The 27,767-nt window shown below is 40.6% G+C and overlaps 1 protein-coding gene across 2 annotated transcripts in view; it reads right to left on the reverse strand.

The window, feature by feature from the left end:
- The window catches only part of usta (uronyl 2-sulfotransferase a), a 69,248-nt gene extending 43,458 nt beyond the window's left edge, over positions 1-25,790 (reverse strand). Inside the window, exons 1-2 of one of the 2 annotated variants that reach the window (XM_038726724.1) lie at positions 25,287-25,790; positions 2,404-2,517 (exon numbers count right to left, since the gene is read on the reverse strand). In XM_038726724.1, the coding sequence (XP_038582652.1) occupies positions 2,404-2,517; positions 25,287-25,518 (346 nt within the window). In that variant the 5' untranslated portion in view covers positions 25,519-25,790. The remainder of the gene's footprint in view (positions 1-2,403; positions 2,518-25,286) is intronic. The other variant, XM_038726725.1, reaches the window with a different exon arrangement.
- Positions 25,791-27,767: the final 1,977 nt, after the last annotated feature.

A 27,767-nucleotide genomic window follows, 5' to 3' on the forward strand; every position in this document is an offset into this window, starting at 1 on the left:
GTAACATGACCTGACTGTTGAGAAAACTGTTGGCAGTTTGTTGCAACTGTAGAGATCTCTACATTTGTACGGGAGTAACACATCAGGCTTTGACCGAATAATCCCAGAACAAGTCCTTCAAGTTCTGGAATTTTCCCTTTGGTGTTGGCCTGCTGCAGGAATGCTACAGTAAGTTTAGGAATTTCATAAACATGTATTTAGGGTATAGACCATTTAATTTGCTTTGTGAAATCTAGCTAAGTAGAGCTTAGGAAAGAACACATCCCAGAATAGGCCGAGGTGGGAGCGGAAAACCACACAGGAATGGCTGTTGAGAATACGGCCAAGAGGAGAGGCGCAGTTTTGAGGTTAAGGGGCCTTCGCTTTGCTGCGGGACATGACTCAAAGCAAAGATGGAAGGTTGCAGAGCTGCTGCCCTGGAATGTTCTACAAGTATGTGAAACCAGATTACAGGTTATGCAGACTGTGAAGACTAAACTCTCTCATCCTTAACCACATCCTGCTGTAGTTTCTGTTTTTACCAGAGATGAAAATGAGAGAATAAAAGGTGTGTGCTCATTTCAAGTCCCTACTGACTTTGTTACAGGGATGTAGAGGATAGATTTTAAATAAAACATGGACAGAGTGGAGAAAGGAAAAAGTGTGAAAGAGTTTGGATAGATAAGACAAATAGATTTCTCTTGACAGTCTGCACGCAGTTGAAAATTACATAACTTCTGCCTGACCCAGCTGTGTAACACACACCCAGTTAAATTTAGACTTCCTTACTAAACATTTGTGCCATAATAGAGAGCAAACAAAGTCAGTGTGTAAGGGTTACATACATGCTTTTCTGTGAGTGTTTGTCTGTGAAATGTGTGTGTGTGGTCACCTAACCCTTTGATTTGGAGTGTGGGAGTGGCCCTCTATTAAGAACCATAGCTCGACCCATCTACCTAATTACAGAAGGGAGTTTAGCTAAGGGTCAGGGTCTCCACCCTCAACGCCCAGTTCCACATTGCCTCTCAGTCACTCGAGAATCAACAATGGTCAGACAGCTTTTGTGATATAAATATAAAGGCTGTGCCACTGTTATTGTAGGTGCCCAAATGCCGAAACCTGGTAGGGAGACTAATTTATGGACTTCTTGCTCCCCTAAAATTTTGGTTAGTGGAGTAGTACTGTAAGAACATACGCACATGCATACAGATGCACAGGGGTTTGGAGACTTCAGGATGACTGTCAGCATGTCATTTGTGGACACCAGTGGTTGCCACAGTGTCTGCTGTATGACAGGGACGTACGACTAAACTGATGACCCAGCAAAGCAGTGTTTTCTCTGGTGGCAGTGCAGCCAAATGCCCAAAAGTAAAAAATAAAAGACTTACTTTGTGGGACAAGAAAAAGGTTAATCATTCCCAATGCTTCTGTTAAGAAAAGAGGAAACAGGAGCGGCTTGTATAATTCACATGAGTACTTGTATTGTCATGTTTTCAAAATAGTCAAGGGGGTAAACTACTGCCATAGTTGACAAATATGCCATGTAGCAACCCATAGCATTCATATCTGACACACTTTGAAGTAATGAACAAATTCCTATCAAATCTGGCACGTTTTGTTAGATCGGGGCTGTATTTAGCCGCCAGTGCATTTCAAAATGTATGTTGAAAATAACGCACTTTGAACTGTCACCCTCAAACTACCATCAGAAGAGTTCCCACTTGGCAAAGTTTTTTATTTACAGGACCCAAATTGGAAGAGGCAGTCGATGAGACTGAATGAAGCAAAAGCAAAGTGTGTAAAATCAAATGTGGCAGTCTGAGCATGCAAAGTGACCACATGAGGGGTAGTGGAGCATCACCTGCTTTAAACCCAAAGGCCATGGTGCTGCAGGATAACTGAATTTAAAGTTTAAGGGAAAAGAGGATTTCCATCATTTTCAGAATCAAATTTCACAGCACAGGGCAGGCACTGCTCTTCAGGTGCATGGCAGAAACAGATGTTTCTGCAGTGTAATCAATTTAATTTAGGTGAGTAAACTACATAGAGTGTTTACTTTTGTCTCAGCACTGATTTCTACACAAAAACTGGTATGCATCCTGACCTCGTCAGACCCTACTCTGTCTGGCAGGCTGTCGCAGAGTCTTTGAGAGCTGACTGCCTCTTGAAATCAGGTAGCTTTGAAATGAAGAAATGAGCCATGAAGTAGAAAATTGGGCAAACTAGAGGTCTGACGCCACACAGTCAAAGTAGGAGAAGTAATCACTCATCAGCAGTGATGCGAGTGCTCTTTCTTCAATATGATATCCTGCAAGCGTGAATGGGATCAGGGATTTCCGGTGAACTGTATACTGTATCAGCTAATTCTGGAAGAGTCATTTCCCCCTCAGAGAGCACCAGAGTGCTTGTGCAGTTTGTACGTACCTCGTCTCGGCTTGTAGACATGTGGGCATGACACCAGCTGTCTTGTTAGCCTGTCCTTATGGATAAAGCTGCAGGAGGCCATTTTGACTGACCAGTGATTTTTCCCACACTCCCCTACAAAAGAAGTCAAATGGAGGGGACCTTTTAAGTCTTACTTTTTTGATTGATAAAAAAAAACTGAATAAAAAAACATCAATATCCACTGGGGCAGAGGGGGAAATTCACATTAGTTGATGTGACTAAAACAGCTAAAGATGCTAAGGAAAGCTAAGAAAAGAATGTTAAAAAAATGTATAAATGTATAAGTATGGTAGTGTGTTCAATGACCAATATATGGTATGTTTTGTATGAAACTGCACATTATCTTGTCAGCAACACACAACGAGATAGAAAATACACTTTGAGCCAAAGTAAAAAAAAAAAACTAAAGTCCATGTAATTTCCAAATATTTTAAGATATAAATAATGGTAGACCCTTGTACAACAACAACAACAACAACAACAATAACAGCCGCAGCAGCAGCAGTTAAACTTCAGCACCCAACTCATTAAAACCAACCACAACTGGGCAACTACCCGGCCTCTGTTGCTTTGCACCAGCTCTTTACTCATAAAACAGATGCCAGATGTGGAAATGCATTGTGCATAAATGGCTGGGGCCCACAGTTACACACATTGTCTGCTGGTGACATCTGTGCCATACACAAGTGGAAGTGGAATGAAAACTCGTGGTTTTAGGGAGTAAATTAAGTAGTTGTCTTGTTGTAAAGATGAATTACCACCAGCGAGATGTTCTTTAAATACACATTATTATTATATCTGTCATCTTGGTCAGACAAGTCTTTTTATGAATAAGAAATGGTTGTCCAATTAGCTTGGCTAATTGGCAGCTATGGCTGAGTATAACCTGACAAACATACAGTAAATTCATTTTACTCAGCAGCACCGTAACTGAAATTGGAGTTTGGTTGCCTTTAAAAACAAACCTTTTGTACATGCATTGGTATGGAGTTGTTGTTAATTACAACAGATGGTCTTAGCGTATGAACTATAGCTAGATTAAAATACCTAACATTAACACAATTATTTTGTTGTTTATACCAGTGTTTTTTCATTGATATCTTGATTGGGAGCTCTTACTGTAATATTCTTATAATTTACCATCACATTGGTTCTGCTGCAGAGGGCTCTGCCTGAGTGAAAGAAGCTTAAAAAAAGCCCTGCTTTAATTGTTTGTTTACAATACATCTCTCTTGGCCCTGAGCCTCAGCCAAGCTAAATCAATTTTGAAAGAATCTTTTTTAGCAACACATACTTGTTTATGACTGAAGCATATCCCCGTTTTTTTCCCGTTATATGTATCCCCTCTATCTGATAATGGTTATCCTCATGGAGTGTGCGGCACCCAGTGCTGCTGAAATAGTGACTTTCTTGTGAAGTGTCACAACTATCTGGTATGAAAATTCCCCTTTTTCATCACCAGCTTAAGCAGAATATTCCCCAAAAAGCACTTCCTGCAGATCTAACTGGTAACAATTAGCAAGAAAAAATCAGAGGAATTGGAAAGACAAACTCCTTTCATCAGGGCAATGTCAACTGAAAACAGACAACAGCCGGTTATGGGAACTACAATCTACACCCTTGTTTTAGGATTCAGTGGTGATGCTGCTGAGTCACAAATGGCATGCTATAGATAAATCTGGAAATACACAAAGAGCTGGGTGCACACTCATGCACAGCTGCACAATCATCACCAAACCAGATATTTTAAGACTGTTGGTAAACCAAATCTTAACATCTATTTTGTATTTTTGTTGGCCTGTCATGGTGTTCGCCATGAAAAGTTATTTTATTGCCTCCACTGTGAACAAACTTAAAAGCAGCAGTTATATCCAAAAATGATTCATGAGTCCTAAGCCTGCAGGATTTCTCCCACTGTGAGTGATTTCACACAGAGCGTCAGTTATCTGCTTGCTTTAGGTTTCATGCTTGGATGTGCATGTAGCCAGTGAAAAGCCTGGAATCTGGAAGACCTGAAATGTGCTATATCACAGTTGCGCAGAGGAGCAAGCTTTAACCCCACAGCCAAGGACACATACGAAAGTAAGATGATAATTTTTATAGCATTCTTATGTCTTATGCTAAATATGAAGCTGGATCCTGGATACAGTGACCTTAACTTAGCATATAGACTGGAAATAGGGGTAAACTGCTAGCCTGGCTCTGTCCAAAGGTAAAAAAAATGTCTACCAGCACCTCTGAAAAAAAATTATTAGATTTAGAGGTGCACACTTTAAAGCAGTTCAACCTTGTTTCCTGTCTTTACACTAAGCTAAGCTAATTGGTTTCTGTCTGTAGCTTCATATTTAGCACATAAATATGAGAGTGGTATCGGTTTTCTCATCTAACTCTTGGTAAGAAAGCAAATAAGCACGTTTCCCAAAACGTCAAACTATTCCCATAACCAGTTATCTCATCTGTATTCTTGAGGTTGAAAACTACACAGCATAAATGCCTGCAGACAAAGGTTCACATGAACAACGTCTGTGGTGTGCTATGTAAATCACTTGTTACCCCACGCCCTGTGGGGTATGGATGAAGTTCTGGATGGAAAACAGGAGGCAGAATTGGGGCAAGGGAGTAAAGAGGGAAAAGAAAAAACACCATATGAAGGAGGGATCAGACAGAGCTAGCGAATCACTATAGAAAACCAGAATTCCTCTGGGTTAATCATGTGATGATAAAAACAGATTCAGGAAAAGCAGCTTCTGTAGCCTACAACACAGTGAGGAAATGAAAAGAAAGAAAGTCGGGGGAGAGACAGACAGGGGAAGAGTGAGAGACGAGAAACGAAAGGGAAACAGGAACAGGAACGTTTTTGTCAAATCAGTTTGTGAGCTCTCTGTGGAGGTCAGCAGAAGAAGATGAATTTCACTATCTGGCAGCTAGAGCTTCCTCAATGGACCTTCAACTAAGAAAAACATAATGATTCTACCAGGAAGCAAAGAAACATGCACACACAGACTTAGATACTGTACTGTACACACACACACACACACACACACACACACACACACACACACACACACACACACACAGAGAGCAATAAATACAGTACTTACTCAAACTCTGCCCCATTGAAGTTTACATCCATGTCTGTCTTCCAATACTTGGAAGGGATTGAATAAAAGTGTAATTTTTGGCAAAATACATACAGTACTGCACAAGCATTTTAGGCAGGTGTGGAAAGCTGCTGTAAAGTAAGAATGCTTTAAAAAAAATATATACATGTTAATAGATTATATTTATCAATTATCAAAATCAAATCAATATTTGGTGTTGCCACCCTTTGCATTCAAAACAGCTTTAATTATTCTAGGTACACTTGCACAAAGTCAGGGATTGTGTAGGGCTATTGTCAGGTGTATGATCAAACAATTATACCAAACAGGTACTAATAATCATTAAAGATGGACCAGATATCACATTTACAGAAGGACAACCCAAAAACATAAGGCCAAAAAAATACCAAACTAGGTCTTCCAAGAACTAATGATATTTAATGTCCTCCCTTTGTGAAATATCATGAAATTTCGGAACTCACTCAGAACACAAAATGATGCTTAATGGCTGTAATGATAAAGCACTATACTTCCTGTGGAGTGTGCTGGGAATTTGTTGTTTCCTGGCAGGAAGTGTTGACTTGGAGACTCAACCAGCTGTGAGAAATACCCTTGTCTTATGGGTGATGGCAGAAGATACATGTATTCCTCTGTATATTGTTATAAGCTATGACAGAACTTTAATCACAACAATGTGTGCGTCGATGTGTGTACGTGTCAACCATGTGTGAGTCAGACACTCTCAAACAGAAGAGCTTTTGGTTACGATGTCTCTGTTTCTGCAGCAGCAGCAGTCCTTATCAGAGTTCGCTCAACGGTGAGCATGGCAGGGTCGGTGCTGCAGCTCGGCCCTTCAGAACAAACAGACTGCATAAAGAGAGCCTGTTTCGCACTTGAGTGAGGGACAGAAGAGAGCATAAGGAGAAAGAGGGACTAAGAGTAAAATAAAATTTTTGTAAGAGCAGACGATAAAAGACAGAAGCAGACAGAGGAGCGATGCTCAGTGAAATGATGGAATGGAATGAGAGACTAACAGTCCAAAAAAAGTTGTAATGGCTTTTTGGATAGCCTTTTTAAAACTGAGACCATGTCATAAAATATTTCCACAGGGGGAAAAAAGTGAGAGCTCCACACAATGTGTGACTGTGGTCCTCTGAAGCTTGCTACTTTTCTCACGGGCCTCAACAATAGACCTTTATAGGACTGTTACACTGTTCTGTCTGACACAGAGAGGTGAGATTTCAGCACAGAGATGATCCATTCCAGACGTGCACTATATTATACACATAAAGGTCAGGAACTAACACTGGCTGTCAAATAACAAGAAATGTGAGTAATACAATGGATTCCTTTGATATTAATATGTGGACTATCTTCCATCTAATGGTATTAAAGAATATCAAAATAATTCAGACTGGTTAAATACCACAACTTACACAATTGTACAATGTACTAAATCACGTTTTGATGAAGAAAAACAATGCTGCAATATGTTCCAATGTAAGAGTCACATTTTCTCACTTCTCGCACCGTTAGATAACAAAGGAACCCGCACACTGACACTGGGGCGTGAAAAAACCCCTAAAAATCTGAAATAGTAAAGAGTTTGAGACACAGCTTATATAACAAAAACATCGTCATAATCATCATCATTTGGACAACAATTCTTATTCAGAAGTTCACTGTGGAAAAAGTAAATACTAGTAGGTAAAATTAAAGTATATTTCTGCCTCTATGGCAGCAAAAACAGATATGCAGCAGCAGCGCATTAACTGGAGAAATAAAACAAAGTAGAAAAACTGCCTCCACAATAAACTCCAAACATAACTGTAGCGGTGGAAATTTCATAAATAGACACATTAACCATAGACTGACAGAAACCGTCAAATACAATCAGGTCGCAGAGTCAGAAATGTTTCTACTCACTGCTGACAGACCAGGAGCAGGGCCAACGCTAGCCAAAGATTCATCGTGCCCAAATGTCAGTTTTCCACAAATGGTCAATAGCTGATTTATTTGAATGAGATAATTGCTTTACTTTAATTCACCTAATACATCATAATTATATTCATATTTGGGTAATATTTTTACACTCTTCCAAACCATGACTCTTCTTCTCCACCTTCGACTGTTTTCCATACACTGCAGTGCTGTGCAGATGCAGTCTAGCTGCAAGTGTGCTCACGAGTGTATATGAGTTTCTGCAATAATTTATTTTATATATTTTTATTGGTATGTGCCGGCACACAACACTTATAGTATTGGTACTTAGCTTGTGATGTGTGTCTGTGAGCATGTGTGTGTTTTTCACATGTATAACCAGAGTCTGTGAAACCCCAAATCTCTCACTAATTACACAGGGGATGGTGGCAGAGCGTTGGCCTCCATGCCTGCATCAACTGTTACATAAACACTAATTTGACGGAAACTGCTGTCAGGCCCCATCTTGGTCTACAGTACTGGTCAGGGCCAGGTTAAACCGCTGCTGGAATGGGACTCAGCCACGCCCTTGGTTTGTGCTCGGTTCTTTTCAGGATATGTGTGTGCGTGCGTGTGTGTGTGTATGTGTGTGAGAGAAAGAGATATGTGGAAAGCATTGTGAAAAACATGAAGGTGAAAATGTGAGTGAAAAACAGAGTAGGGTGGGTCCATGTGTATAGTAGTTTGAACATTTCATTGCATTTGTGTGTGCATGTGAGAAAACAAAGAAATGTGTGTGTGTGTGTGTGTGTGTGTGTGTGTTTGAGTGAGTTTGAAAGTGTGTGAGGACACTGTACAGTGCCCATTACCAGAAGCCACAGGATGTGCGTCTGCAGCAGACCACCTTGTACCCCATGACTTCATGGTAGTGCCTCCTGAAACACCATACACACATGTGCGTGCACGTATACACACATTCACTTCCTTACACATTATTTCCCCCTAACCTCATCAGGTGCCAAGAGTGCATTTGCCATGTGTTGAGCACATGCTGGTGACGGTGATTTGCCCCAGTAAGAAGAAGAGAACTTACAACTAACAAACTTTCTGAATAACAGTTGAGGTATCATAGACCGTGCTTACATAATCAAAAACATGTTTACTATCTACACTGCAAGGCAAAGCAAGTGAGCAATCTAAATAAAGTGACAATGTTTGAACAGTTTGGTGATAATGCAGTGACAGGCGTTTGGCACTTCGCTGGACCACAGTGGCCAGAAAGAGAGCAAAGAGCAACAACCGAGCAATAAACAACAGATGGCAGCTTGCACTTCCAAGAACAGCAAACGAGCATTTATAGAGGAAGCCTTTGAAACAAGGCTGCATGCTGCAGTAACAATCACGGCATTTTAATATCCATCCACCATCATCATGAATCAAATTCAAAGGCACAATCTGAAAGAGTCTGTACCGTTGACCACTGCCAACAATAACAATCACATCCAAATATATAAAACAACTACAAGATCATGCGGAATGGAGCTTTGCTTTCATAACCAAATGTAATGTAAGGTTCAAATTGACTTGATTGAGGAAGTAAAAGTAGTATTATCTAGTTAAATTAAGACTTTTAGATATATAGTATAGTAGGTATACAGGCAAGTGTTCAAAATAAGGGTTTAAGTCCAACATAAATTGAAGTCAGATGATTCATATAATCTACGGTACAATCTGACTGCAGTAACAGTGGAGAAGTGTGAGCTATGATCTAGCTTGAGATACAGAGTTGTATCAATACTATTTTTGTCACCAAAGTGTTTCTTGCCTTAAAGTAAATACCAGTTGATCTGTTGGTGGTGAGGAAAATTCAGATTTTGAGCATTTGAAGACTCGTTTCTTCAATGAGGTCAGGCTTCAAGTGTCCTCACTAGTGCTCACTAGTGCCATTGTGCAAACGACCAAGCAATCTTTGTCCAATTGCTGACAAAAAGAAAAGGAGACTAAAACATAGCCCTGCAAAAGCCTCAAGTAATTACAGGTTGGACTATTACGGCATAAATACACACATTTTCTGTCAAAAGCACTTCATCTTCACTGACACTGGCACTAATAATCACATACTTCTATGTCAGTAGTTTCGACACATGCACAGGAAGCTACATTTTGGTAATTTCTCCTTCACCCACACTTTTTCTTTGTTTAGCACTTCTCTGGCACCCAAACCACAAGCTCTACAGAGGATGCAATGGAGAAATATACAACCATTATGGGTCATTAGGAAGCATAAAGTGGGGTTCCTTACAGTACCAGCAGAGAACAAAGTGTATTCTTGCCCTGTTTCTGTGGTGAGGGAGGATTGAAGGTGGTAAGGCCCCATCCACAATACTGCATTTTTGTTTTAAAACGAAGACCTATTTTAAAACGCTGACCTAAAATGGAGAAGTTTGAAAACGCTGCCGACCCCGTTTTTTGTTTTGAAACGCCGGAGGGCGTTTTAGTGAAGACGGGCAAAAATTGAGAACTTTAGAAACGATGATGCAGACACTCATGCTGGGCTCTCTGATTGGGTCTTATAAGTCATGCAAAGCAGAAATACGAGTTTTTGACTTGGTATTTTTATTAAAATATTCTGTACCATGCAAATAACACTTATCTGCCAACACTTGTCGCCGTTTACTTTGCAACGATTCCCAGTCTGTTTTCCGCTGCCAGAGCTGCTTTTAACTCCCTGTTCCATCCAGTAACAGTCCCAGCTTGTTATTGGTCCATGGTCTGCATTACTATTCTTTCACCAAATGTTCTGTAACTATGGTAGACACCATCTGCTTCATGTTTACATGCGCATGCCCAGTGTACCTGAACGGCCACTAGATGTGCGTTTTCAGTCGTTTTAATGTAGACCCAAATCAGCTCTGATACACAGATAAAACACTGCTGTGGACGGAAATCGTATTCGTTTTACTTCCCCTTTTTTAACTAAAACGGAATAGTGTAGATGGGGCCTAAGTCTCCCCCTGCCTCTGCTGTGTTAAAGCAAATTTACATAGTGTATCACATAGAGGCAGCACACTGAAACCCTGGTCTGTACTCAGGCACTCTGCTGAGCCCGACATACACACACTCTCTCTTTCACTCTCATATCATACACACATATATCGACTGTACACTAGCATGTGAGGCAGAGGCAAACAATCACAGCATCCAAACGCCAGCGCTGTTCATTCATGCTAATATGGGCTGGTGGAGCTCCACGGTGTTAAGGTGAGATAAACGCTCTCACCTTTGACTGGCCTCTCGGAAACGTGGGCACGGCTTCAAGTTCAGGGCAAACATTAGCTCACAGAGAGAGCCAAGGCAAGGAAATAACTAGCTTTCATTCATAAATGGTATCTCATAAACGTCAGCTCATTGTCATTTGAGGGCAGCTATGATGATAACTCTCAATCGCGGTCAGGCAGTCTGTGCTTTGAATGGTGAGCATTCAGACACGGTCTGTGACTGGCATACAGTAAATGTAGTTTTTGCACCTCTTAAAAAAAGGTGTGAAAAATGAACACTGTACTGAATATTGAGATGCTACGGACAGTAAAAACTAGAGCAGAATGACAAAAATAAACACCCAATTATAAACATATTGATTTAAGTAAGGGCTGGATCCAAGTTACATCTGAAACCTCAACATGTCACTGACATTCTAGGGACGTCAGCACTAAACCACACAACAGCACTGCGCATGCATTTGTCCAACTGTATTTGTGGTCACTCATGGTCATTTTTGTCCATATGCTGCTGCTCACAGTTCACAAACTCAGACAGTCTGCACTGGCCTATAATCAGTGTGTCATGTTGCTTTTAGCTCTGCCTATAAATATACAAGCTGTCCCGCTTTTTAAGACTCGAGTCTGGGAGATGACAATGTCAGAAGGCTAAAGAAAAAGGAAGAGATGAAGATAAAGAGGAGGAGGAGAGATAAAGGGAGTCAAAAAAGTAAAGGACATCTGGCTAATGAGAAAATAGTACCGAGAAGGACGGTCTACTCTTCCACCTGTTTCTCTAAAAAGCATTTAATAGTCCAAAGCATAGACGTCAAGCAGAACACACAAACTCCTTGAAAGCCTGGTTTGAGTCGTGTGGCTTTCCATTTCTGTGGGGCAACGCAACCGGGAAAACTGGGAGTTGTTTTGTGGGAGTAATAACGCACATGGGCCCAGTTTCTGATGGTCTCTCAACCCCTTTATTCAGACCAACCCAATGGGATCCTTTACGCTTATAAATAGACAGACTTCATCTTGTACACCACAGTCTATTTTCACATATGTTACTGACACAGTATATGACTGAGAGACGCGTGTCTCTTCCTTAATGAATAATGGTATTGACGCTTGGCAGATGTTGTAGATGTACTACTACTGGAAAGAATCAGTGGTGGAAAGTAACTAAGTACATTTACTATTTATTTTAGTGCATTATAGTGCACATTACATATTTCCATTTTAAGGTACTTCATACAAATCCATAATTTAAGATGCAAGTATACTTATATATATTCTACTTAAGATTTGACTTACAAAACATGTAATCAGATTATAAATGATGATACATAGCTATAAATAAAAAGACCAATCAGAGTATAGCACAGTAAAAAAGTAGCTCCAACTCAAACTACAGGCATAAAATGTAGCTTACACATTAATGTACTGGTAATCATGTTAAATATATAATATAACTCAGAAAGAAGTCCCATTATGAGTACTATTTTTGATACTTAAGTATATTTTGCAGATGCATTTATGTTCTTTCCCTTAAATACAATTTTAATGCATTTACTAGTAAAGTATTTTGCCTTGACTTATTGCAACTTTTACTTATGTACTGTAAAAGATCTATATGCTTATTTAATTTCACCACTGGGTAGAGTAATAAGTAAAAAAAAACAACATATTTGGTCATATTTGCAACATAACTTTTTTGACTGTTAATCGATCAGTTATTCTGAGTAATTTGAGAGTAATTTGTGTATTGTGAAGTAAATATAACTTATATATATAAAATGAACAAAGGCTCACTTTGTCATTATCATGTCGTTATCATGCTGCTATATGCAATGAATTGCGGTCACTGTTGTTCACTAGCATGATTTCAGCGCTGGATTCTTTTGTTTAACTGCACTAAAAGGAAACACCAGGCGTATAATTCCAACATGGTGAATCATTACACAAGAACTAAACAAAATGTACCTGATGTTTTGTATGTTTACTACTCACTAAAGCGCACTGGGCTGCCGTCTGTGAGTGCAGGCTCCAGCTAAGCGTGGCCTTGAAGATCGAGCCTCTCTTTAATTTAGCAATGTGGGCTAGGCTACGCTAGCTAGTGGTCAGCGGTTTGCTTCAGCCCTTCAGAAACACCTCATTAGAACAGAGTGGCTAATTATAGACAAGCCAACACTAAGCTACATGCTAGAGCCACGGCGCAGAACAACTTGTTATGAAACATACAAGAAAGAGAGAGAAAAGTTGTTGGGGTCATCTTCAGAGTCAAGGGCAGAGTCGAAGACACTTGCATAAGGAAGATGGATCATGATGGTTTCCAGTTTTGTGGTCAGCTGCCTGTTAGAGATTTAGTTTTTTTGTGTTTTGCAGAGCCAGGACAAAGAAATATGGCTGATGGAAACAGACAATTGCTGATAATCCTCAAAGTCTGTGATCCCTATATTACAATAAGTCTTTCATCTCCTCTTTTACTCGATTGTGTTAACAATGCGTTGCCTACAGCAAATTTCACAAACAGACTTAATCAAAAGTTTAATTTACTCTCACAGTGAAACTGCAGCCGTTTAACCCAACTAATTATATAAATCTGTCAAGAACATCTTAAGCAGCATAATTTACGACATGTTTTACTAGACTGTAATCAGTACACATAGTTTGCGTACCAAAAGTAGTTGCACAAGCATAGCAGCACCTAGACACAATGAGAATGTGCACACTTGGAATCACTGACACCGTGGTTCTTGTTTACACGTCGTCGGCAAACTCACTCCCTCTCACAGATAAAACATGCATAAACAATACATCATGCACATGAATGGGCACGTGGATGGGTGGAAGAAGATACAGGAGAGCTCAGCGAGACAGTGGTTTTGAAATCCTGTGGTTGAGTATGTAATGGAACTGCATGTAGTGATTAGAGCCACAAACGTTCCAGCTGGCAATATCACACAGCCAACGCACCCAGTGGCATGGCGCTGTGTGTGCGTGTGTGTCATACACGTCCACTGCTGTGCGCAGGACAACACAGAGGCTGCATCTGTTCGCTCAGCGTTTGCTGTCCAGGAAGGATTTAAGTGGAAGTTTTTTTTTTTGCAGACTTCCAGGAGAGGAAACGGGAGGAGTGAAAAAAAAGTATACAGCATGGTGAGAGAAGAGATACATGGCAAGAAGATGTAGAGGAAGAAAGTGGCAAAGGTGGGAAAGATGGGAATGGAAAAAGAGGAATAGAGAGAAAAGGGATCCTGAACAGTGTGGCAATTCTTGGGGGGAGAATTTGTGGGAAAGAACAAAAAAAGTTTTCGGCAGAGTGACAGATGGATTTACAGGACAGGCAGGCCTAGCTGGCACACATTTGGTCCAGTCCAAACCAGACTGGTGCAGCAGGAAAGTGGTGTTGGGCCAAGAGGCAGGCAAGTTCTGGGCCAGGCCAGTGGAAACACTACACAACCAGGATCTGGGCCTGTGAACCAGGCCAGACAACTGATGGCTTTTCAAGGGGCGAAGCAACACGGTGTGTTTAAGAATCAGTCCCAAACTATAGCCAATACCCATTTAACCTCAGGCTGGGTTTATCTGAGGTCCTAACATGACCTTTGACCTATTGTTAAAGTCTGAAGCGATACTTGTGTATTGTGACGGGTTACATTCCTGAAACTCCCTGGTCACAAAGTAACCAAGATGAAACGTTTACATATCAGTCCATCACTCTCTCTTTCAAACACACCCACCCACTAGTCAAATGCAACCCATCACTCTCCAACCATGTAATTAACACCACTGACCATACCTGCTGACTTCTCTGCTGAACCAATCCCCTGCCGAGAACAAGGACTCAACCTCAGTCTTGACCAGGACAGGAAAAAGTTCTTGGAAACTGGGCGTTTGTGTGTTTTCGGATAAAGACTTTGTTAACTTTGGACTGTGTTGCTTTCACTCAAGATGTCTCTACAAAAAGAAAAGTGGTTACACCAAAAGACAAGCACTGGGTTGCACCATCTGTGTGAGATAGGGTGTAAAGTAGACACTAGAGGCCTAGTTACTACTGGTTAGTTTGTAACTAAATCATCTGCTAAAATTGGTTGCATCATGATTAACTGGGGCAGAACTTAACTAGTCTGGATGCAGAGTTGTAAGGCAAGTGCCCAATCAACGACAACTAAGATAGAGTTTTACCATTAGTGAGTATAATTCTATGACATTTTATGATTTATGGCTTATGGTTGCAGATTAAAACTGCAGAACTATAGTATGTCTCAGCTGCGGCTTTAGCAGTTGAAGGATCTGGGGGTTAAGCATGAAGAAAAAGAAGACCTGGATGTTGAAGAGTTCATAAGTGTGACAGGTAATGGCAGGATGTGGATTTTCGCACTAACACTCACTTTTTTTGGCGGGTATGATGTGCCGTAACATTTTGCACTCCTGTCTTCGGGTGTTGAGGGAAAAGTGCGTAAGCGTCAAAAAAATGGACACTATATAAGACAGAGAGAGAAGTGGTGGGAGACAAAGGTGGGTTTCAGAGAAGGAGAGCACATTTTGAGACGGAGGTGTAAGATTTGGTCGAGGTGAGGTTTGCTTTCCACGGGGGACGACCACATTCCATCTGAACATTTCAAAAAAACTTTTCAGGCCATCTTGAGTGTCCGCCCCCTCCTTTTGCCATCAATACAAGAAGCTCTAGAGCAGTGAAAGATCTTTATTCTCCAAGGATAGTTACATTCCACCTGTTGCAGGTAGGGACAGGAAGAGTCACTGCTGATAATAATATAAAGATGTCATGTCTTTTATGATGTGGAATACTGAACAAAATGCCATAGGGATTTAAAAAAAGAGTTAAGTCAGTAAAAGAGAAGGAAAACTGGCATCAATCTGTTTCGCATTTGACTATAAAGACTCTTTAAAACTGAGATTATGAATTGCATCATGGAATATTGGCAGAGTGCAGACTTTTTGCAGATTCAAATCCAAACTCTGTCAGTGTTAACATATTGCTAGTCTCTGGTGTCAGCAAACAGTAAAATGCTAATAAAACTATATGTCAGGTGTATCCCCCCTAAAATCTGTGAAAGTCTTTGGTGAACACTTTAAGTAACTGAGACAACAAGTAGACAGCTACTGCTTCAGGCTGTTGTCTCAGTTACAGAGTTATGACTTTATGAGTGGCAGGCAGAAATAAAAACCTGTTGCATAAGGCTGTGTTTCGATGGGGCGGAGGGGCTTTCCTCTTTATTTGGCTTGGCCTCCAGATATGTGGAGTGGCTCTGTAAAAACTATCTTTCTCTAAACAAAAATAAATGCGTGCCTTGTAGCTTGTGTGAAGTTTCTTGTAAAATACCTAAAGTTAGAGTGTAAAGCATAGAGCAGCTCTTAGACTAAACAAAGGAAAACCCTGCAGTGCAATGAAATAAAAGCAGCAGTTGCATTTAATCAATGAAACAATTCAACCTTTTACGTAAGCTGAGCAGCAGCTCAGGAAACATGAATGTGAATGTTTTTGTGTGTGTGTCTCTCAAGCTAATGGCTTAATGGAAACACCACAACTATGTAGTGGTCTCTGCTTAATCTGAGTCCAGTTGCGTGTCATCTAAGACCAACTAGCAACTTTTAAAAGCATCTAACTAAGTGCAAGCAAAATCACACAAATGTACGTGATCTTTCACATTTTATGTTTGGGGGTTTTGGAGTAAAAAGTGCTATGAGCAGATGAAAGACCCCCATGATCATAAAGGCTGAAGGCTATAGAAAATTATAATCGGTGTTTTGATATTGTTTTACAAAAAGGCAACTTCTGATGTCTTTGTAAAACCCACACCTGACATTGCCCTTGGGCCTCAGTCGTGGTGCCAGGAAAAATACTAGTCTTTTGTCTAGTAGTTAAAGCATCATTATATAGTATTTTAATCTTAAAATAACAGCTTTAAATTTTGATGGTACACTGACTTGTAATAGCGCTAGGTTAGATGGAGCATTTAGCTTAATCACTGAACAAATCAAAAATAAGACATTATTTTAAAAAGTTACAAAAAAAGGAAAAGAGATGGATTTGGTATTACAATCAAATCACTAACTTTTGTCTAGACAGTATGGCCTAGGAATTGCTGGACAGCACATTAAATAATTCACATATTTTCACTATTGATATGGAAAGCGTTTATATGAAACAGCTTCTCATTTACACATCCAGCAGACACAGAACAACACTAACATTCATTTAGAGTCATGTTTCTGGTCATTTGCTAAATGTAAGTCCAATATTCACTCTTCTTTTAGTCTGGTTTCCACCAACTGCTGAGGGCAATATATGACTCTGAAGCTGCTAAATTCTCCACTATGTTCATCTTTTTCTGTCAGCTGTTTGGTGCTGGGAAGGTAGCATACAGTGCGTTTATCAGAACGTTTCACTCAGAACATCTGCTTACAATAGTGAATCAAAACAGCAAAGTTTTGGGCCAGACAACCATTACAATGAGCTAAAATTAATTCAATGCTCTGGAGAACTGAGTTTAACGGCACAGTCAGGTGATGAACCTACAATTCTCTGTGGGGTCATCACTACAAGTGACCCTTTCCACATAAACATAGGCATGTGATCCATTGTCCATTAAAAATATTCTTTATGATTGCTTTAAAGAGTTGTGATATCCTCTGATATGAAATGACTTACTCTCCATTTCTAGAAAACAGCAGAAAAAGCTTTCTCATTCAACTCAGTTGAACCCAAAAAAGGGAATAGGCTATACACAACTTTAAAATGCAAGGCAATACATTTCCCCAAACCAGCACGTGGTGGTTTTAACAACATGGGTTGGGCATTGCCACTCTATCTGCCCTGCTGTATATTTAAAGCTGCTATTTTTAACCACTATATATTTTTTCATTGCCATGAAATGAGGCTAGCAGGCAGGGCTGTGGTAAACTCACTCAGAATAAAGATAGGCAGAGTTTCTTGAACAAGATATGTCGCTCACCACAGGTCAACATGTTTCCCCTTAACAAGTCCCTTAACAACCAATTACTTGCCTTCGGGCTCTGTGTTTGCCACCCTGGACCCTGAGGAGCAAGTCAGAATCCGGTTGTTGAATCAAATTGGAAAATAATTGCTTGACTTCAGTGACCACACAGACCTGCTGTTTGATGACAAGTGTATACATGTGGCCGACGGAACGGAAACAAGAACTCAGCATGTTGGGTGTTCTGTGACAATAAACAGAGGAATGTAGAGTGTTTTAACACTTGCCAAAGTAGGCAAAGAAACTTCCCAAATTGGCTAATAACACCAGGGCACGGAGATATGGGGAAGGGCACAGCTGATCCAAAAATCAACATACAGAGTGCAATTATTGTGTTTCTAATTTGGTCATGAAAGGACATGGATTGAGATTAGAGGTCTCTCGTTCAGGACAAACAGGGCACAGCTGATTAAGGCAGGGCATTCAGTTTACATGTTGTAAGTGGACAACTAAATTTTTCACAGGACCTCTATTTATCCTGGCACTGATCTTTTAAATTATGGGATGTACGTAGTTGCCTTCTTACAAGCATCAGCCAGGGTGCCACCCAGTGGATGTGGGCCCTGAGACACCCACCCGTTCACGCACAACCACTGGAGCTAACATAAAAGCCACCACAACCAGCCATCATCAGTGTCTTGGCAACTCCTTAAAAACAGCACACAGTTCCTAAAAACAACCCCCTTGTGAGCTGATGTATAATGGTTTCTTGACTACAGGAGTAGAAAAGGCTGAAATAAATAGACTCAAGCTTATGGGCTGTGTGGAACATACCTCACTTTTACATCATAATGTTGGGCTATAAGAGCTTTTAAAGGAACAGCCATTTTAGGAAATATACTTACTCGCTTTCCTGCCAAAAGTTGAGAAGACTGGTACCACTCCTATATCCATCCAACATAAAGCAACAGCCAGCAGATGGTTAGCTTAGCTTAGCACAAAGACTGGAAACAGTGGGAAACAGTTATCCTGGCCAAATGATAACAAAATCTGCCTAGCAGCACCTGAAAAGCTAGCTAATTAACAGGTTATATCTTATTTGTTCTATCTGTACAAAAAATGTGTAAAAACAGAAATTTGATATTTTATGGAGGTTTATGAGCAAGAGTCAGTTAGCTTAGCTTAGCATAAAGTAATATGTAGTTTAGCTCAATCCAAAGATGCCTACAAGCAACTCTAAAGCCAAAATAGTAATACATTATACCTTGGTTTTAAAACCTTTTTCATTTTTGAATAAAAAAGGAGGTTCATACAATTGAGGATCCATTTGCAAAATAAATAACACAATCGTGTTATCAATCTGACTGTAGAAAAATATTTCATCATGCAGTCTTTTGGGGGATGCAGGAATGACATGTACCATACAGCTGAAAAATAACACATGGCGTACAGAAGCTCAACTAAATCCATGAAATGTTATTTAAAAGTGAAATAGTGTTTATTTAAGTGAACACATCCCAACTTTGTAGAACAAGAGATTCTATTGCCACTATTTATGTCTTAATTTGATCAATCCTTTGTAGTTATTCATCAAAAGCATAGGGAGTATACATAACAGTAGCACAGCACACAAGTCTAAGTCACAAACTATTGCCCACAAATGTATCTGGGATTTCTCTTGGATTATAACTATCATTGCTCAGCAAGTGTTGAACAGCAGTTGCAGTTTAACAGCGTTGGCGCATTGGTAATTTTTTTTCCATCTGGTCTCTTTTAGTGTGGTGAAAACAAATGCACTAATGGAGGATAATTACCCTGTGTTGTTTTAGTGTTTGCCCGTCTCTCTGGAGAGGGCAATAGCAGCCTCTCAGGCATGAAGATGCTAATTGGTAATGCTAATTGCGTCTATTATGTAATCGCAGAATGAAAACATGAAGCTATTTTTCAAATAATTTCATATTGTAATAACCCAGAAAATAGTAAATGCCAAAGACCATCATTTATCATAACTAATGAAAAAGAACATATTCTAATGCATTCACAGCATGCAGAACCACTTGCTTATAACAATCATAAAATATTAATCTAATATCTGCTTTTGTTTTGTTTTAAATCCTCCAATTAAAATCAGAGCAACAAAAGGCTTTCCTTCTTTGGTTTCTATTCAAGTAAATACTATTATCCCTTTATTGACCCCTAAACCCAATTAACAAGCTGGCATGCATGTTAGAAAGCAGGTAAATAAACATTGCGTGGCTTGGCTCTGCTCAGCAGGGAGGGCTGCTTGTTTTACCAACCCAGAGTGAATTACAAGCTGCCTGATTGTTTTGGCATTTAGGCTGGATGTGACGCATTTAGGAGTTGTTTCGGGGTCTGTCAGAGGTAATACTTGTTTTCTTCAGCACTTCCATGAGGACTAAGTTACTGTAGGTGGAAGGAATATAGAGGAAGTAGGCCAGGCTGTCCTGTCTTCACCTCCTAATGAGCACTGTCAGCTGCAGGTGTTGGGTGGACGCAAAATATTATTCTATCTTCACATCAAAAAAAGATTCCCTTGGAGCAGCAGCCTTTAGTATTAAATATAAATGTGCTATGCTTTGGTTTGAGTCCTCTGCACTGAACATTGAAGATAAATAATTAAATGTAAATGAATACTTGGCCAGTTAAAGGATTTTTCCACATGACCAACTTCACCTCAGAGTCACACTGGTACACACCTGGCAACCTTGTTAGTCACTTTAAAATGCTGAGTGAGAGCTTGACCAGCACAGGCCTGATTTCCGTTCCACACTTTGGTAAATTGCCTTAAAGCATGGGAATCTGTCACTTTGGCGCAAGAGTCTGTGCACTCAATTTGTCAGTTTGAAGAACGAAATATGACAAGATGAAATAAAGACCTCGTTTTTAATATCCTTTAGCGGGAAGAGGGCGTAGTGGTGTGATCAGCGTGGCGAGTTTGCTCCCAAAATCACACTGTCTGGCTCACTCAACAAAGCTCTTTTACATATGTGTAGTTTGTGTGTCAGTTTCCTCACTACAGCATGTGTGTCTGTGTGCACATGTATGATATATGTATGTGAAAAAATATGCTTGTGTTCACATTGAACAAATTAGGGCAGCTGGTCAGACTTAAGGTTAGTGGAACAAGTTTTTAACTTAAAGATCTCAAATTCAAATTGCTGAGCAAAGACAGGAAAAGTGGATAAGTACCATTTCACCCTCGTGATTACTATTGTGATCTTGCGCTTAAGCATGGCTTTTAACCCAGGGCAGCTCCCAGGAGTGAAAGTGTGGAACTCTGTGGTTGTACAGGGGGGCATTGCAGAAACATGTTTAAAATTATAGGATGATATAGTCATGTGAGACATTGTTGAAGATCTTTTTTTCTATGCAGAAACACACAGAGGCAAAGTCTGAAAGTGTTCTATGTGTGCTGGAAAATAAACATCTGCATGTCTAGTCTAATTTGAAATGAATAAAAATTAGCACCTTTAGGCATCCTATGTGGATAGAAATAGTAAACAGATCGCTCTGTGAACAAGATTAGCAAATACGTAACATAGAAATGAAAGTTAACTTAACCAAGATTATGACACCACTCTTACGACACATTGCATTTAAGGACATATTTTGTGGAAGGTCTTCCACAACATATGAGAACATGATTTTACTCAAACACTTTTTTCACGCTTCCTGACAATATTACATGTTTCATTGAAGATAACTGAAAGAGCTTTACACTGTGTGTTTTTAAGACTGCACCAGCACACAATGAGAATATTCTGCATTTTACGTGCATCATATTATACATATTTCACCATTTGCATGACATATTTAAAACTTCTGATTATAATTTAAAAATAAAGTTGTGTGCACTCAAGCTTGTCTGCGTAACACTCACTGTATGCTTATATTGTCTGTATGTTGAGTCTGTCTGTCAGAGGTCAGGTACAGCATCAGGGAAGCGTGCTGTGTTTGCATTGTCCACATCAAGCTGGAAGTCTGCATGTCCCATCTTGACCACCTCGCAGCAGTCAAACTTTCACTTCCCTTTCCATCTTCTCTCTTTGATTCTTTATATACCGTACATGTATTGTTTATTTGTAGCGCGACATCTACCAAGTGGTCAACAGCGAAACTCAACTTTATTTTGAATTCACTTCAACAGTTTGCTTTCACTCACTTCCTGGCCAGAATTGCTGTAAATGGGAAAGAAACCGGAGGGAGGAGAGATATCCTGAAGCTTCTTCTGTGTCCACACATACCTGCCTAATCCCTAATACCGCCCTGCAGTCTGCAACTCCAACACTTGCACGGCCAGTTTCTGGCAAGTTACATTTATGTGTGTGAGTGTTTTGAGCTTACAGAGTTCTTTTGAGAAGCAGAGTGATTTAGTGGGAGACGGACGCAATAAGTTTGTTCAGGGTTTATATTAGGGGAATAGGGAACTGTGAGAACACACAAATATGGAGGAAGACCTGCATAACCAAGAGTCCGTAAAAGTGCTTGACATTTATTCATATGTTGACAAACCCAGCGCACCATGTGTGGCTTATTCTGAAGGATCCGTCTCAATACCTTGAAGATTTGAGAGAACACAGAAAAACTCTAGATCCTTCTCTCTGCTTCTTTTGCTCTCTCGGCTCCAAGGAGCTACAAGAGGATGTGGCCTGATGTGGACAGTCAGGATGGCCTACAGCGGTGAAATGAGCTGTCCACCTTTCTAAAAAAAAAACTAGAAGAAGAATTTAATCATGTTTCAGTCAGAGACCATCCAGCTCGGCCAAGACAAACGTCTGGGGGAATCACCGCTCCACAGTCAGGTGTGGTTGTGCATTTACACATGGAGACACACACACACACACACACACACACACACACACACACATTTGCAACACAGACACATCACTCAAATGGAGGCTTTTTGGCAATAGTAGCTGGATCGGTCGAGGTAGTGTCAGTACGTGTGTGTGTGTGTGTGTGAGTGAGAGAGAGTGTGAGTGTGAGTGAGTGAGAGAGAGAGAGAGACTGAGGAAGTGTGAGAGAGCCGACGACCCGGAACGCACAGTGGCGAGCAAGCTGTCGGTCCAGGTCTAAAGGTCTGCAACGTTTCAGCGACTGCAGCTATACGCTGAGTGACACCCTCAAACACCAACCTCCCTGCTGGCCTAAACTGTGCCCTCCACAGTGTGTCTGACTGAGAGAAACACACACGCAAAAATCAACCTACTACTTGCATTCCCACACGCACCCGCATTCACTTGCCCCACCAGGCATCCTCATCTTCATCTTGGCACAGTGCAGCCAAAAGTAACACAAGTCAGCTCAAGGTAAATAAATCAGCTAATCACTGGATGCTTATAAGAGGCTGGTAGTCTGCCCATCACACGAGTACAGTATATATACATTGGAGGATTATTAATGCTGAATATCCTCTTTATTTTTCTCACTAATTCCTGTTGGTGGGGTAAGGAATTTCCTCCATACGGTTAGCTGTAGTTCAATTCCTGACTCACCCGGTAAGCCGTTCCACTCAATGATCTATGAGACTGAGACAGAAAAACTGTAATGGAGAGAAACAAAGAGCTCCTGTAATTGACAGGGGTGAAGGCAACAAAGAGAGAAACTGCGGAGCATAAAGTTCCTTCCGAAAAAATAACTTTCCTCCAAATTTCCTTGGCACAGCAACCAGTATAGGCCATTTAGCTACCAAATCAGAAAGAGTATTCGCAACAGCAAGCTCTCCCGCCTTCCCTGGCTTCTCCCAGATTTCTCTGTTCTCTCCTTCAAGTGCTCAGGACCACAGGTTTCTTCAGAATGAGGGTAATAAGCAGAGCACATCTGAATCCTTTCTACCCACGTTCTTTCCTCTCCTTTATCCAACATCAGAACGCTTCAGAATCCGCCACAAAAAAATTTAACCTTTTTTCCCTCAAATTTGAACAAAGTTACCTGAAATGTATTACCTCATAACTTACATTCTTCTTATTAATTGCTTTTACATAATATTACATATTTCAACTTGCAGCCATCTGATTATGGGACAAAGCTCTTTCTCCTTGCCCCAACATCATAATGAGCAGAGACGATTACTCGTCCAGATCCCAGGGAGGTGCTACTGTGTGTTTGTGCCACTTTTACATAAGCACTTACATATAGAGCACTTAGAAGCAAAGTGCCCCTTAGTGAGAAAGTGAGTGTAAGAGACATTACAGCTGACAGTGGTGCATTAGCTTTGTGCAATAACTCTAACATGAAATGAAACTTTGACTGCTGCAATTTGTAAATCAAATAAGGCAGCACCACATTTTGGGGAAATCGTTCACCATGCTGCAAAAACTACAAGTAGGACTACAAAAAAACCCGGACCAAATCAAATCCAAATGATTTCTTGACAATATTGTGCAGATGCAGTGTGCAGGCATATATGCGCATGTGTGTGTACAATATGTGTGTGTGTGAGTTTTAGGTGTGTATCTACAGTAAACTAATCTCACCCATGGGATTAGTGGTTGACTTGGCCAGTGACTCTCATGCTGTTCCAGATGTTTATCATGTCATAAAGGCCTCAAGCTCTATGTGAGAAATAGGTAGGAACAGAAACTCCTGTCAACAGACACTTTCCAGCTGTGCAGCCCAAGTTGTGAGGGACATGTTGATCTGTACAGCGGATCAGCAGCACATATAACTCAACAACCACAAACTTCCTTCGTTCGACAATTGATACAATCAAAGTCAATCATCAAGACTCGCATTCAGCACAACAGACACACACGCAGGTGTAGCCACATGTGGAGCTCTTTCTGCCGTAGTCTTCCTGTTAGCACCCAGTATAGACACAGCAGTGCCGAGACAGATCGAAACGAAAACACAATTTTAAGCTTTCCCTTCAAAACATAATATGTTTTTTGATATGAAAACAGCTGGCAACCTCCATCTTAGAACAAACAACTCCACATGCTTTTCAGTGTATCAGTTTTAGAAACGTCATAGCAAGCTCGACGCCAGCTAAATTCAGCTTTAAGAACACTATTGCGCCTTGTTCCACCGGTGCCAGTCGTGCGTAATGAGGCTGTTCGGCTGGAGCGCACCAGCTGGCTGTACAAGAGGAGATGTCAGTCACCATCCACATACAGTATCAGGCTTAACAGTTGCTAAGTTCTTGTTACCATAATACATCCCTTTCACGCCCCGACAAGTCAGAACTGATATTCAAATGGCGCATTCCTCAGTTATTGGTCTGAATTATTATGTATAACTTGGGAGAAACTTTCTGAAATCGGAAGAGTATAATATTAGCTGTGTACATTTAAATGTCAGCATCCATTCTCTTACCAAAATGTGTGTCAGTGTGCAGTAACTTGACATAGAGCCACTTTGATGATTTACAGCTTATGAATGATTGTAAGGGCATCAAGATAACTCCTCTAGGCTGGGACGATGTGGCCTCTGGTGGATTTCATTAGATACTTTTGATTGAGAGATGCAAGCCTCATTTATTATCTTTAAATTTAGAATAAACTGTCATTTACACGTCCTGTCAAAGCAAGGTGTCTAGACATTCGGTGCAACTTTCATTCGAAAGAATCTCTTTGATGAAGACAAGGAAAATTAAAAGTTCTTACCGAGATACTGTCGGATGTCCAGCAGGATTTTAGGGGGTCCTCCGTTCAGCTGGTAAAAAAGGGAGCCGAAACAGAAGAAGAAAAGCGTAGCCATGCAGAAACCATAACCTCGCAAGGAAAATCGCAACGGTAAAGCAGCGAGTAAGCTGTACTTTCTGTTGTTTCGCTCTTTGATGTGGTTGGGAGTCTGGTGGTTGCTGTGAAGGGGACTGCTGTTGAAATTCTTCATCATCTCCTCCTCACAAAGCGCCAAGGAAAGTCACCCATCCGCCTGTGAAAAGTGAAACTTGTCCCTTTGAGATCATTTGAGGAGGACAGCCAGTTATTTTGGAGACGCGCAGGCACCCAGCTCACCTCCAGTGCCGCAGCCACGGGGTTGTTTTTTTGCGCACAGTGTTTCGCTTCTGCTCGTTCTCCTCTCGTCTGCGCTCGTTGATGACTGTTCCTTCCTGCCTGTCCTTCCAACCGAGTTAAGGGTCCATCCTTCTGCTCTGAGTCTTTTTGGGTGTCAGATTACTGAACGTGGAAAAAGGAAAAACTTCCACCTCATACAGGATTTGGTTTGGATTGCAATGCGTAAAACAGCGTCACCTAGTGTTCACAGAGAGAGAGGGGGGCCTTACGTACTGTCGGTGGGAATTTATTGAAACGGGTTTGATTTGTGACAGCCTTTAAACAGAGACTAACAGGAGGTCTGAGGAAAGAGTTTTAAATCAGCTGTGAATTTACAATTTTCATGTATGAGAGAGTTGTAGCGCTGTCCTTTGCCAAAGCAAACAATTTGATTTTGAGAGATCATGTTACATTGAAATGCCAAAACACAAAACATTCACCCTTAATAGAAACATTACAGCGACCTACTCCTTGTGTAAAGTAGTTGTTATTTATAATAACGAGCTGTGTTATCATCACTTTAAGGGTAGATGTTTGATGTATGTTGAAAAGAATTTATGAGTGTGTATTTTAAACTTTCTCCTTCCCTCAGGCCAGCGGTAAGGACTGTACACCGAGCCATATATATTTCCACAGCAGGGTCAGAACCCACCATTAGACTACACCTGCATTTAGGAGATGACAACAGTCATTCAACACAGTAACTACCTGCTGATGTACTTTTACTGGTGACAGCTACTGTAATCAAGGGAGCATCAATGTTGATGAAAGACAATTTGCCTTAAAAGAGCACAATAATTCTGTGGAGGGGTGAATGGCTTGGCGTTTCCACAGGTAAATGAATTGTAAATATTACAGTACTGCATTTTGCAAGGTTGGCACAATGAGCATGAAAGCATTATAGCCCTGCCAGCCCAATCTAACATGCAGCACAATAGTTTATTGCTCCGAACTACAGTATGGATGCCAGGAAGGTCACTGCTATAAAGCTGGTTTAGTCTAATCAGAACTACTGACAGTGCGATTTAAACCAAATCATTCCCGGTGGTGTGATTCATTTTTTTTGGACAGGGGAAGAAAACTGCCCCTGGAGGAAGCGAAAACAAACTCCAGACAACCAGGACAAACGTTTAAAATGTAATTAGCCCAGATGTGTTATTCAGGTTTTAGCCATTAAATCAGCACCTCAACACCTCAGGTTGTGTTAGGTCGACAGTATTTATTGCTTAGCAATATCCTGGGGCTGGAAGTCAAGTTCCTCGGATTCAGGAAATAGTGTGTCTACACACCTGTGGTTACTTGAGGTTTTGCGTACACTGGTGAAGTCATATTACAGTAAATGCAGTACAGTACAGGAAAATAGCTTGAGACAGAGACAAACAAATCTCATTCTGGCACAATCATAGCACATTTGAACAAGGCCCCCTTCGTCTATACTAAGGAGCACCTGTTTAAGACTAAGAAGCCCCTTAATTGAGTTTACACTACCATAATTAAACTCAACAGGATTCTGTGCTGGGGGAATAACCTTGCAAGCTACAAAGTCAGAGTTGGATTTACCTTCCACAAAAGTAAACTTTAGGAATTAGACTTCACATATACAGCAAACCTTCCGTGGAACTACTTAAGTAACTTCGGACCTCCGGGGAGGGGAAAAAATGGCAAGAGAATTTCCCTATAAAGAACAATAAAAGTATGATACTCATTGCAGTTTATCACTGAGGAATCTTCAGTATCACAATGGCTATTCTCTCTCCTGTGTGCTTTGTGTCACATTAGTCATGCTCATTAGTGATAAAGTAGGCTATGATCCATTCATATAAATGCAAGATCAAAACTGATTGTTGGATTCTTGACTGTAATATTGTATAAGTCCCCCAGCAGAGTTTGAGGGAACTTGTATATGGACACAAATAAAATTGTGAATAAACACTACAGAGGAAAGTGGTTCAGAAAAATGGGAGGAAATTATGAGGCAGAAAGTCGTCATTGCTGTAAGGTTTCATTTTTACCTCCAGAGATATTTTAAATTGAATGAGTAATTGTATCCCCGCGAACCTGTACACAGGATAAGCGGCTGACGATGGA

The sequence above is a fragment of the Micropterus salmoides genome, unplaced genomic scaffold (genome assembly GCF_014851395.1).
Source record: "Micropterus salmoides isolate LMB-PRFRI ecotype aquatic unplaced genomic scaffold, ASM1485139v1 Ms_hic_scaffold_18, whole genome shotgun sequence".
In the NCBI taxonomy this organism is placed as follows: domain Eukaryota; kingdom Metazoa; phylum Chordata; class Actinopteri; order Centrarchiformes; family Centrarchidae; genus Micropterus; species Micropterus salmoides.